General features: G+C 46.7%; 1 protein-coding gene across 1 annotated transcript in view; it reads left to right on the plus strand.

The window, feature by feature from the left end:
* Window positions 1–4,078: 4,078 nt before the first annotated feature.
* Window positions 4,079–12,913, plus strand: part of LOC109884863 (secretogranin-3) — a 27,955-nt gene continuing 19,120 nt past the window's right edge. Inside the window, exons 1-5 of the mRNA XM_031812387.1 lie at window positions 4,079–4,352; window positions 4,445–4,827; window positions 5,593–5,648; window positions 5,864–5,906; window positions 10,539–10,778. Of these exons, the coding sequence (XP_031668247.1) occupies window positions 4,734–4,827; window positions 5,593–5,648; window positions 5,864–5,906; window positions 10,539–10,778 (433 nt within the window). The 5' untranslated portion in view covers window positions 4,079–4,352; window positions 4,445–4,733. The remainder of the gene's footprint in view (window positions 4,353–4,444; window positions 4,828–5,592; window positions 5,649–5,863; window positions 5,907–10,538; window positions 10,779–12,913) is intronic.

Here is a 12,913-nt window from a genome sequence, read left to right on the forward strand (position 1 = left end):
CCCAGGACATAGAGAACATTATAAACTTCTCTGGGTGTCAGGGAGATCCTGTTTTATGTCTCCACAATTCACTTGTTTCCCATCTTCAGACAGGATGAATCTGGGATGTGCTGTATCAGGATCTAGAATCACATCCCCTGTTGAGAGAAACACACACTTTATTAGAATGATTAAATAAACATATCAATATGCAGGACTGCATTTAACTGCTCAGTAAATTCCTCTAGGACACATGAACGTATAGAGATGTGGTGTATCAGGGTCTAGAGTCCACAGTGAAGTCAAAAATTGTCTATATAAAAATGAGAAGAAAAGAACATCAGTTTGGGGGACAGCAATTTACTGCTGGACTTAATGCACAGTACATTACTGTAGACATATGTAGTCTATAGGTTATTGATAACAACATACTGTAGATATGAATGTGTGATAATGTTATTTCAAGTTAAACCGGAATGTGAAGATATGAATATTAATGTGAAACTCTACGTGGATGGACTGGAGAGTATTACTGTCACACCCTGACTGTAGATTGACTCTACGTGGATGGACTGGAGTGTATTACTGTCACACCCTGACTGTAGATTGACTCTACGTGGATGGACTGGAGAGTATTACTGTCACACCCTGACCGTAGATTGACTCTACGTGGATGGACTGGAGTGTATTACTGTCACACCCTGACTGTAGATTGACTCTACGTGGATGGACTGGAGAGTATTACTGTCACACCCTGACCGTAGATTGACTCTACGTGGATGGACTGGAGTGTATTACTGTCACACCCTGACCGTAGATTGACTCTACGTGGATGGACTGGAGTGTATTACTGTCACCCCCTGACCGTAGATTGACTCTACGTGGATGGACTGGAGTGTATTACTGTCACACCCTGACCGTAGATTGACTCTACATGGATGGACTGGAGTGTATTACAGTCACACCCTGACCGTAGATTGACTCTACGTGGATGGACTGGAGTGTATTACTGTCACACCCTGACTGTAGATTGACTCTACGTGGATGGACTGGAGTGTATTACTGTCACACCCTGACTGTAGATTGACTCTACGTGGATGGACTGGAGAGTATTACTGTCACACCCTGACTGTAGATTGACTCTACGTGGATGGACTAGAGTGTATTACTGTCACACCCTGACTGTAGATTGACTCTACGTGGATGGACTAGAGTGTATTACTGTCACACCCTGACTGTAGATTGACTCTACGTGGATGGACTAGAGTGTATTACTGTCACACCCTGACTGTAGATTGCTTTGTATGTTTTTATTTTTTAGTTTGGTCAGGGTGTGATGTGGGTGGGTATTCTATGTTTTGTTCTATGTTTGTATTTCTATGTGTTTGACCTGGTATGGTTCCCAATCAGAGGCAGCTATCAATCGTTGTCTCTGATTGAGAATCATACTTAGGTAGCCTGTTTTCCCCATTTTGGTTGTGGGTGTTTGATACCTGTTTAGTTTTCTCTTCATTGTTATTTTATGTAGTGTTCAGTTTTTCTATTAAAATATGAGGAACACTTACCACGCTGCATTTTGGTCCTCCTCTCCTTCCACTAATGAGAATTGTTACATATACCTGTATGTTCTACTACTTTTGATAAGGGCCAATAGAGATATGTGTAGTAAACTGTATAGGGAATAGGGTGCCATTTGGAACACAAACTGACTGCTGAGACAGACAAGTAAAAGGAACAGGAAACATATTGTATTAAGTAAAACATGATCACAATACATATAACGTACCACCTATAAAGTATTGTACTGTGTCACCCAGAGCAACATTTGAAACATGTATCTCTATAACCCCATAATCATAAGACATACATTACATACCCTAATAGTTACAATTAGATGCTCTCAGATCACCATGAGAAAGGTTTGATGGTTTCAATGTCGTCAGGAAACAGGAAGGAAGTTGTGCACCTACTGCAAGGCAGGGCTATGATGAACCACCATGTGTTAGTAGGCAGCATGGTTCAGTGAGAATAGAACGTTTTGAGGTAGAACTACCAGTATGTGAAACTTGTATTGAGTATGCTTTAAAACACCAGCATGTCATGCTCATTTAGTTTTATTTTATATACAGTAGTATGGTTTATTACCTTTATTTAACCAGGCAAGTCAGTTAAGAACAAATTCTTATTTACAATGACCACCTACCCCGGCCAAACCTGAACGATGCTGGACCAATGGTGCACCGCCTTATGGGACACCCAATCACGGCCAGATGTGATAGAGCCTGGATTCAAACCAGGGACTGTACTGATGCCTCTTGCACTGAGATGCAGTGCTTCTACACCTGCATTGCTTGCTGTTTGGGGTTTTAGGCTGGGTTTCTGTACAGCACTTTGAGATATCAGCTGATGTACGAAGGGCTATATAAATACATTTGATTTGATTTTGATTCAGACCGCTGTGCCACTCAGGAGCCCACAGCATACATACAGCATGCAGACTTTCCCTGAGTGACTCATGCTCCGTACCTCATCCATACGGAATGTCCCATATTGACAGTGTCAGTTCCATACTATGTGGACTGCTGACTTGGACTACAGGAGAACCAGGGCCTTCTGACACTGATATAAAGCACACTAGAGGGCAGTAGATACACACTGATCACAGGGACATGGTAGCTAAGCTTTGATACATATGGTGCTGTAGAGAGGAAGAGCATTATCATGTTGGGATCCAGTCCTCTTCTACCATCTCTTCTCATCTACCTTCTCCTCTCATCTACCTCCTGCTCCTCATCTACCTCCTGCTCCTCATCTGCCTCCTGCTCCTCATCTGCCTCCTGCTCCTCATCTGCCTCCTGCTCCTCATCTGCCTCCTGCTCCTCATCTGCCTCCTGCTCCTCATCTGCCTCCTGCTCCTCTTCTACCATCTCTTCTCATCTACCTTCTCCTCTCATCTGCCTCCTGCTCCTCATCTGCCTCCTGCTCCTCATCTGCCTCCTGCTCCTCATCTGCCTCCAGCTCCTCATCTGCCTCCTGCTCCTCATCTACCTCCTGCTCCTCATCTGCCTCCTGCTCCTCATCTGCCTCCTGCTCCTCATCTACCTCCTGCTCCTCATCTGCCTCCTGATCCTCATCTGCCTCCTGCTCCTCATCTACCTCCTGCTCCTCATCTGCCTCCTGCTCCTCATCTACCTCCTGCTCCTCATCTACCTCCTGCTCCTCATCTGCCTCCTGCTCCTCATCTACCTCCTGCTCCTCATCTACCTCCTGCTCCTCATCTACCGCCTGCTCCTCAGGGTAGGTAGCAACACATCTGCCATGCTGATCCTCAACACTGGAGCCTCCCAGGGGTGCGTGCTCAGTCCCCTCCTGTATTCCCTGTTCACCCACGACTGCATGGCCAGGCACGACTCCACGCCATCATTAAGTTTTCAGACGACACAACAGTGGTAGCCCTGATCACCGACAACGACAAGACAGCCTATAGGGAGGAGGTGAGAGACTAGGACAAAAAGGCTTCTCAACCGTTTTTACCCCCAAGCCATAAGACTCCTGAACAGGTAATCAAATGGTTACCCGGACTATTTACATTGTGTGTTCCTCAACCCCTCTTTTACACTCCTGCTACTCTGTTTATCATATATGCTCACTTTAACTATACATTCATGTACATACTACCTCAATTGGCCCGACCAACCAGTGCCCCCGCACATTGGCTAACCAGGTTATCTGCATGTGTCCCGCCACCCACCACCCGCCAACCCCTCTTTTACGCTACTGCTACTCTCTGTTTATCATATAGGCATAGTCGCTTTAACCATATCTACATGTACATACTTAGCAATTCCATCTATCTACAGACTGTGATGAAATCAAGTAAATCTCAGTAAATGACAGACAGACAGACAGAACCAGAACAATGCCCTGAGCATGTAGCAATTGTTCTTTACTAAGTGTGTGTGTGCTGTTCCTCAATGGACAACTGATAACACACTGCTCAGCATGTTCACTCTACTCAAAGCTTTAGTCCCATTAAGACAGATCTATCCAATCAGCAGACAGCATGTATATTCATCTGAAGCATACGGCTCATAAAGCAGGAGATTAACTGGGGCTGAGGAACATGGAAAACATCTGAAACACAACACTGCTCTGGGCTCAACCATGTTGACTTGTTGTGTATGTATGGATGTATCTAATTCCAATGAGGCAAAATGGGACAGCCCACAGTATCGACTATAAAAAGCTAAGGCGTCCAGGACAGGACACACGATCAGGGGCGGACATTCGTTTTGTTCTCCTCCTTCACGGTTTGGTCCGACCGAGAGAGAGAAATCGTGTTATTTCGGGTAGCTACTATCGGCATACGGCAGGTGAGTTCACTACAGCTCACACGGAGTTTAAAGACTACGACCCTGGCAGTTTATCTATCTCTAGTTAATTATAGCGAGTGTCCTGGTTTCAGCACTGCAGGTCGTTAACAGCTCCAACAGCACCAGAGGAGAGCGGAGATTTGAAGAGCCCCTCCCCGCCTAAGTAACAACCAGAGCGGGTAGAGTCCAAGCGCAGCCCTGTTGTCAGTTTCAGCACCACCAGCAAGGAAGAGCAGAGCTGTCCAAACATCCAGCAGTTTGTGACCGCTATCGTCGGTTGGATCATCCACACAACACAACACCCCCAAGACAGCTATAACCGGGAGTAATCTAGCGGAAAATAGCCTACAGCCACCGATTGAGTGGATATTTTATTTCAGAATGGCGTCCAAAGGAATGGGAGTTCTCTTTCTGCTCGGGATTTTTGCTGTGACTGTCTCCCAGATTTCTGCTTTTCCCACACCTGCCGAGGATGGTGAGTACATGGCCTGCTCGTAGCCTACATCTGTGATGACTGGTTTCAGTGTGAATATTTTTTAGTTCGCTAGGCCTATAGCCCACTTTTAAAGTACATTTTAACTAGGCCAGGCTATATATATAACCCTTTCACATTTTAAAAATATATTTAAACATTATATATAAAACAAACCAATTCAAGTTAAAATAGAGCAGGAAATAACAAATAAACAAATAGTTTGTGAGGTTGGTCGTTTGCATGCGATGTAAGGCCGATTGCGTTCTATTTCCAACGCAGTTTATCTTTTGTTTGTTAAACCGATTATGACGCTGCTGTGTCCTGTCGGGTCGGGAGTTAGGACTCACTGTAGCCCTAGACTGTACCCTCTTTCTCATCAATAAACCACATTAACCAAAACCACACTTGGCCCACATGACCAAGCAGGCATATCTTAAAAATACCCTGATGATGTTGGACCCCTCAAATTCAAGTCAATGTCTTTCTCTGTCGTTCATTGGAGAAAGTTTATTCTAAAACTGATTTAAGATAGTTTTTTAAGGCTATGATTTGTTTCTATCTAAATGACACGTTTTAGATGTCTCAGATGATGTGATAGTGAATGGTGGTGATGGTGGTGATGGTGATGATGATGAAGACGATGAGGATGATGATAACAATGATGATGCGGATGATGATGTTGATTATGACGATGACATTGCTGCTGACCATGATAATAAAGGTGATTAGTAGTATTAATATTATGTGGTTTTATTTTCCCTGCAGATAAAGCTGTAGTTTACAACAGACGACTGACTGAGGAGAGACCAATCCAGGAGCAGGTAAACTATCTCTTTCTTTCTCTCTCCTTCTCTCTCTCTCTCCAAACTATCCTCCGTGCTATCTCCAGACTAATAGCATGTCAAATAGACTTTGTGGAGGGGAGAGTTCTCAAACATCAACCACATCATATCAAACCAGACTGGAGCAACAGTAAACAAGCTATTATGTTGAAGATGATTAACAGAGAAATGTTTCCACATGTTGTTTTCCACAGATTGCAGAGGCAGATGATGTGAAAGCAGCAGTGGAGTCTGCAGGTAAGTGGATACTTCTCAGTCAATATTGTTATTACATACATTTGAATATGGATGTGAATAGTGTGGGAGAATTATTTTTGTTGTCTCTTGGATGTCTTCACAATATATAACTGTTTTATCTTATTTCAATGCAGTTGTTCTGGTCTTTAACTGTTCTGTACTGTGTTGGGTGTCCACCCACACTACCAAGAGTTGGTGAAAACGCACTTAGCTAATAAAATGTAACTTCCTTATGTAAAAAAAATAATGACAAATATGATTATTCATGTTTGAATCGTTCAGTGGGGTCTTTCTCTAACACAGTGGTTTCCACACTGTGGGGCGGACACTATTTAACAGTTTGTGTTCGTCGTCTGGAAACTTATTTCCATCGGTCACAAAAGGCTAAATTAGCATGACACGAGCTGAATTCACTGTAAACGGCTTGGGGGAAAAAGCTTGGTATACGCTCAGTGCTTCATTGATATTTCACAGAGATATGCTTCTTTTTGTGAGAAATCTTAGAAAAATAACAATATTTTTGAATGAATATGAAAAGTGTATACTAAAATATGAAAATACTACGTCATGTCATTATCCATCTTAGCTCTATATTATTTTATGTCCTGCGGATTGGAGAAGAAAGATGACTAGTTCATCAGTAAAGTGAGATGTCAGGTCTCCTGTAGCCTTAATTCATGCACAGAATCCAGCCTAGCTGACACAATGCCATTTCCTGGCCTCTTTCTCTGGCCTCTATTGTTTCAGTCACACTCATTTTAGTCGTCCTCCAAGGGTAAAAACTCCAATAACCTTTTACAGAATTATTATAGAGACATGATGTTTGGACCATTGGTTTTCTTAGACAATTATCTACAGTTAACATATAAAAAATGGTGTTTTTGATTGGACACCCTATACACGTATTGTGTGTTTTGTATGGACCCCAGGAAGAGTAGCTGTTTCATGTTTTGTGTGGACCCCAGGAAGAGTAGCTGTGTCATGTTTTGTGTGGACCCCAGGAAGAGTAGCTGTGTCATGTTTTGTGTGGACCCCAGGAAGAGTAGCTGTGTCATGTTTTGTATGGACTCCAGGAAGAGTAGCTGTGTCATGTTTTGTGTGGACCCCAGGAAGAGTAGCTGTGTCATGTTTTGTGTGGACCCCAGGAAGAGTAGCTGTGTCATGTTTTGTGTGGACCCCAGGAAGAGTAGCTGTTTCATATTTTGTGTGGACTCCAGGAAGAGTAGCTGTGTCATGTTTTGTGTGGACCCCAGGAAGAGTAGCTGTTTCATGTTTTGTATGGACTCCAGGAAGAGTAGCTGTGTCATGTTTTGTGTGGACCCCAGGAAGAGTAGCTGTTTCATGTGCAACAGCTAATAAGGATTATAATAAAATCCCCGGTTCCAAGACCACCTACTGCAGCCCATGGCTCTGGCCCCGTATTCATAAAGCACCTTAGGCCCAACCCTGTTTAGCTACAGAGGGAAATCAGCCAGGCCCAACCCTGCTTAGCTGCAGAGGAAAATCAGCCAGGCCAAACCCTGCTTAGCTGCAGAGGAAAACCAGCCAGGCCAAACCCTGCTTAGCTGCAGTGGAAAATCAGCCAGGCCAAACCCTGCTTAGCTGCAGAGGACAATCAGCCAGGCCAAACCCTGCTTAGCTGCAGTGGAAAATCAGCCAGGCCAAACCCTGCTTAGCTGCAGAGGAAAATCAGCCAGGCCAAACCCTGCTTAGCTGCAGTGGAAAACCAGCCAGGCCAAACCCTGCTTAGCTGCAGAGGAAAACCAGCCAGGCCAAGCCCTGCTTAGCTGCAGTGGAAAATCAGCCAGGCCAAACCCTGCTTAGCTGCAGAGGAAAACCAGCCAGGCCCAACCCTGTTTAGCTGCAGAGGAAAATCAGCCAGGCCAAACCCTGCTTAGCTGCAGAGGAATATCAGCCAGGCCAAACCCTGCTTAGCTGCAGTGGAAAACCAGCCAGGCCAAACCCTGCTTAGCTGCAGAGGAAAGCCAGCCAGGCCCAACCCTGCTTAGCTGCAGAGGGAAATCAGCAAGGCCAAACCCTGCTTAGCTGCAGAGGAAAGCCAGCCAGGCCCAACCCTGCTTAGCTGCAGAGGAAAACCAGCCAGGCCAAACCCTGCTTAGCTGCAGTGGAAAACCAGCCAGGCCAAACCATGCTTAGCTGCAGAGGAAAATCAGCCAGGCCAAACCCTGCTTAGCTGCAGTGGAAAATCAGCCAGGCCAAACCCTGCTTAGCTGCAGAGGAAAATCAGCCAGGCCAAACCCTGCTTAGCTGCAGTGGAAAATCAGCCAGGCCAAACCCTGCTTAGCTGCAGAGGAAAACCAGCCAGGCCAAGCCCTGCTTAGCTGCAGTGGAAAATCAGCCAGGCCAAACCCTGCTTAGCTGCAGAGGAAAACCAGCCAGGCCCAACCCTGTTTAGCTGCAGAGGAAAATCAGCCAGGCCAAACCCTGCTTAGCTGCAGAGGAAAATCAGCCAGGCCAAACCCTGCTTAGCTGCAGTGGAAAACCAGCCAGGCCAAACCCTGCTTAGCTGCAGAGGAAAGACAGCCAGGCCCAACCCTGCTTAGCTGCAGAGGGAAATCAGCCAGGCCAAACCCTGCTTAGCTGCAGAGGAAAACCAGCCAGGCCAAACCCTGCTTAGCTGAAGTGGAAAACCAGCCAGGCCAAACCCTGCTTAGCTGCAGAGGAAAATCAGCCAGGCCAAACCCTGCTTAGCTGCAGTGGAAAACCAGCCAGGCCAAACCCTGCTTAGCTGCAGAGGAAAACCAGCCAGGCCAAACCCTGCTTAGCTGCAGTGGAAAATCAGCCAGGCCAAACCCTGCTTAGCTGCAGAGGAAAATCAGCCAGGCCAAACCCTGCTTAGCTGCAGTGGAAAACCAGCCAGGCCCAACCCTGTTTAGCTGCAGAGGAAAATCAGCCAGGCCCAACCCTGTTTAGCTGCAGAGGAAAATCAGCCAGGCCCAACCCTGTTTAGCTGCAGAGGAAAATCAGCCAGGCCAAACCCTGCTTAGCTGCAGAGGAAAATCAGCCAGGCCAAACCCTGCTTAGCTGCAGTGGAAAACCAGCCAGGCCAAACCCTGCTTAGCTGCAGAGGAAAACCAGCCAGGCCAAGCCCTGCTTAGCTGCAGAGGAAAACCAGCCAGGCCCAACCCTGTTTAGCTGCAGAGGAAAATCAGCCAGGCCAAACCCTGTTTAGCTGCAGAGGAAAATCAGCCAGGCCAAACTCTGCTTAGCTGCAGAGGAAAATCAGCCAGGCCAAACCCTGCTTAGCTGCAGTGGAAAACCAGCCAGGCCAAACCCTGCTTAGCTGCAGAGGAAAATCAGCTAGGCCAAACCCTCCTTAGCTGCAGTAGAAAGCCAGCCAGGCCCAACGCTGTTTAGCTGCAGTGGAAAACCAGCCAGGCCCAACGCTGTTTAGCTGCAGAGGAAAATCAGCCAGGCCAAACCCTGCTTAGCTGCAGAGGAAAATCAGCCAGGCCAAACCCTGCTTAGCTGCAGTGGAAAACCAGCCAGGCCAAACCCTGCTTAGCTGCAGAGGAAAGCCAGCCAGGCCCAACCCTGTTTAGCTGCAGAGGAAAATCAGCCAGGCCAAACCCTGCTTAGCTGCAGAGGAAAATCAGCCAGGCCAAACCCTGCTTAGCTGCAGTGGAAAACCAGCCAGGCCAAACCCTGCTTAGCTGCAGAGGAAAGCCAGCCAGGCCCAACCCTGCTTAGCTGCAGAGGAAAATCAGCTAGGCCAAACCCTCCTTAGCTGCAGTAGAAAGCCAGCCAGGCCCAACGCTGTTTAGCTGCAGTGGAAAACCAGCCAGGCCCAAAGCTGTTTAGCTGCAGTGGAAAACCAGCCAGGCCCAACGCTATTTAGCTGCAGTGGAAAGTCAGCCAGGCCCAACCCTGTTTAGCTGCAGTGGAAAACCAGCCAGGCCCAACGCTGTTTAGCTGCAGTGGAAAACCAACCAGGCACAACGCTGTTTAGCTGCAGTGGAAAACCAGCCAGGCCAAACCCTGTTTAGCTGCAGTGGAAAACCAGCCAGGCCCAACCCTGTTTAGCTGCAGAGGAAAACCAGCCAGGCCCAACCCTGTTTAGCTGCAGAGGAAAACCAGCCAGGCCAAACCCTGTTTAGCTGCAGTGGAAAGTCAGCCAGGCCCAACGCTGCTTAGCTGCAGTGGAAAGTCAGCCAGGCCCAACCCTGTTTAGCTGCAGAGGAAAGACAGCCAGGCCCAACGCTGTTTAGCTGCAGAGGAAAACCAGCCAGGCCCAACCCTGTTTATCTGCAGAGGAAAGACAGCCTGGCCCAACGCTGTTTAGCTGCAGAGGAAAACCAGCCAGGCCCAACCCTGTTTAGCTACAGAGGAAAACCAGCCAGGCCCAACGCTGTTTAGCTGCAGAGGAAAGACAGCAGAGTGATACAAGGTGGTTTGGTGGCTGGCTTCTCTATTTAAAGATACACTATGGAAGTTTAGTTGATGAAAACACACAAATCCTCAGTTTTAGGCTAACAATTTATGGGTGAAGGTAGGTGTGCCCTTTCTGGACAATATTTCTCTCCATAGAGTGGACTCTTTTTGGCTCAAGAGGAGCACCCCCAGAGGCAGAAGCTTCATATAGCCTCTTAAATATTTCCCTCTCCCCCTCAGACACCAAACCTGCTGTGGAGCCTAAAGAGGTGAAAGAGGCAGAACCAGAACAAGAGAACGATGACTTCACTCTGCTCAAGTCCCTTGCCGAAGGTCAAAGGTCAAAAGAGACCAATGAGACGCCGGTCAGAGAGAGCCTGGAGAAGGAGCCTTACTTTCCAGACGAATCAGATTCCACCAAGAACCGCCGGCTAGTCGAAGACTATGACTCAACAAAGATGGAAAACGGCAAGTACCAAGGTATCTAGTTTAGTCTGTTTATACTACAGCAAGTACCAAGGTATCTAAACTCAGCAAAAAAAGAAATGTCCTCTCACTGTCAACTGCATTTATTTTCAGCAAACTTAATATGTGTAAATATTTGTATGAACATAACAAGATTCAACAACTGAGACATAAACTGAACAAGTTCCACAGACATGTGACTAACAGAAATTGAATAATGTGTCCCTGAACAAAGGTGGGTTCAAAATCAAAAGTAACAGTCAGTATCTGGTGTGGCCACCAGCTCCATTAAGTACTGCAGTGCATCTCCTCCTCATGGTCTGCACCAGATTTGCCAGTTCTTGCTGTGAGATGTTACCCCACTTTTCTACCAAGGCACCTGCAAGTTCCCGGACATTTCTGGGGGGAATGGCCCTAGCCCTCACCCTCCGATCCAACAGGTCCCAGATGTGCTCAATGGGATTGAGATCCGGGCTCTTCGCTGGCCATGGCAGAACACTGACATTCCTGTCTTGCAGGAAATCATGCACAGAACGAGCAGTATGGCTGGTGGCATTGTCATGCTAGAGGGTCATGTCTGGATGAGCCTGCAGGAAGGTATCACATGAGGGAGGAGGATGTCTTCCCTGTAACGCACAGCGTTGAGATTGCCTGCAATGACAACAAGCTCAGTCCAATGATGCTGTGACACACCTCCCCAGACCATAACGGACCCTCCACCTCCAAATCGATCCCACTCCAGAGTACAGGCCTCAGTGTAACGCTCATTCCTTCAACGATAAACGCGAATCCAACCATCACCCCTGGTGAGACAAAACTGCGACTCGTCAGTGAAGAGCACTTTTTGCCAGTTCTGTCTGGTCCAGCGACGGTGGGTGTGTGCCCATAGGCGACGTTGTTGCTGGTGATGTCTGGTGGGGACCTGCCTTACAACAGGCCTACAAGCCCTCAGTCCAGCCTCTCTCAGCCTATTGTGGACAGTCTGAGCACTGATGGAGGGATTGTGTGTTCCTGGTGTAACACGAGCAGTTGTTGTTGCCATCCTGTACCTATTCCGCAGGTGTGATGTTCGAATGTACCGATCCTGTGCAGGTGTTGTTACACGTGGTCTGCCACTGCGAGGACAATTAGCTGTCCGTCCTGTCTCCCTGTAGCGCTATCTTGGGCGTCTCACAGTACAGACATTGCAATTTATTGCCCTTACCACATCTGCAGTCCTCATCCCTCCTTACAGCACGTTCATGCGATGAACAGGGACCCTGGGCATCTTTCTGTTGGTGTTTTTCAGAGTCAGTAGAAAGGCCTCTTTTGTGTCCTAAGTTTTCATAACTGTGACCTTAATTGACTACCGTCTGTAAGCTGTTAGTGTCTTAACGACCATTCTAACAGGTGCATGTTCATTAATTGTTTAAGGTTCATTGAACAAGCATGGGAAACAGTGTTTAAACCCTTTACAATAAGATCTATGAAGTTATTTGGATTTTTACAAATGATCTTTGATAGACAGGGTCCTGAAAAAGGGACGTTTCTTTTTTTGCTGAGTTTAGTTTAGTCTGTGTATACTACAGCAAGTACTAAGGTATCTATTTTAGTCTGATTACAATAACGGCCTCTTGGACAGACTAACCAGACAAAATGTTACATTAATGGCCTCATGGACAGACTAACCAGACAGAATGTTACAATAATGGCTTCTTGGACAGACTAACCAGACAGAATGTTACATTAATGGCCTCATGGACAGACTAACCAGACAGAATGTTGCATTAATGGCCTCATGGACAGACTAACCAGACAGAATGTTACATTAATGGCCTCATGGACAGACTAACCAGACAGAATGTTGCATTAATGGCCTCATGGACAGACTAACCAGACAGAATGTTACATTAATGGCCTCATGGACAGACTAACCAGACAGAATGTTGCAATAATGGCTTCTTGGACAGACTCTTGGACAGACTGTCTCTACTGTATATAACTATGGTTGACGTATAGACCAAATCAGAATGTTTATAAACAAAGCTGTTCTGGTAGTTCCAGGTAGACAAAGAGTCCCTGTCTTTGTCTTTGTTCCTGTCCTGTTTGGGCCTTTTGGCTCTGAGCCTGTGTGTCTGATAGGGGTGTCGGATCCCTCTAGGGAGGTCAGG

This window comes from Oncorhynchus kisutch, unplaced genomic scaffold (assembly GCF_002021735.2).
Source record: "Oncorhynchus kisutch isolate 150728-3 unplaced genomic scaffold, Okis_V2 Okis03b-Okis08b_hom, whole genome shotgun sequence".
Taxonomy (NCBI): Eukaryota; Metazoa; Chordata; class Actinopteri; order Salmoniformes; family Salmonidae; genus Oncorhynchus; species Oncorhynchus kisutch.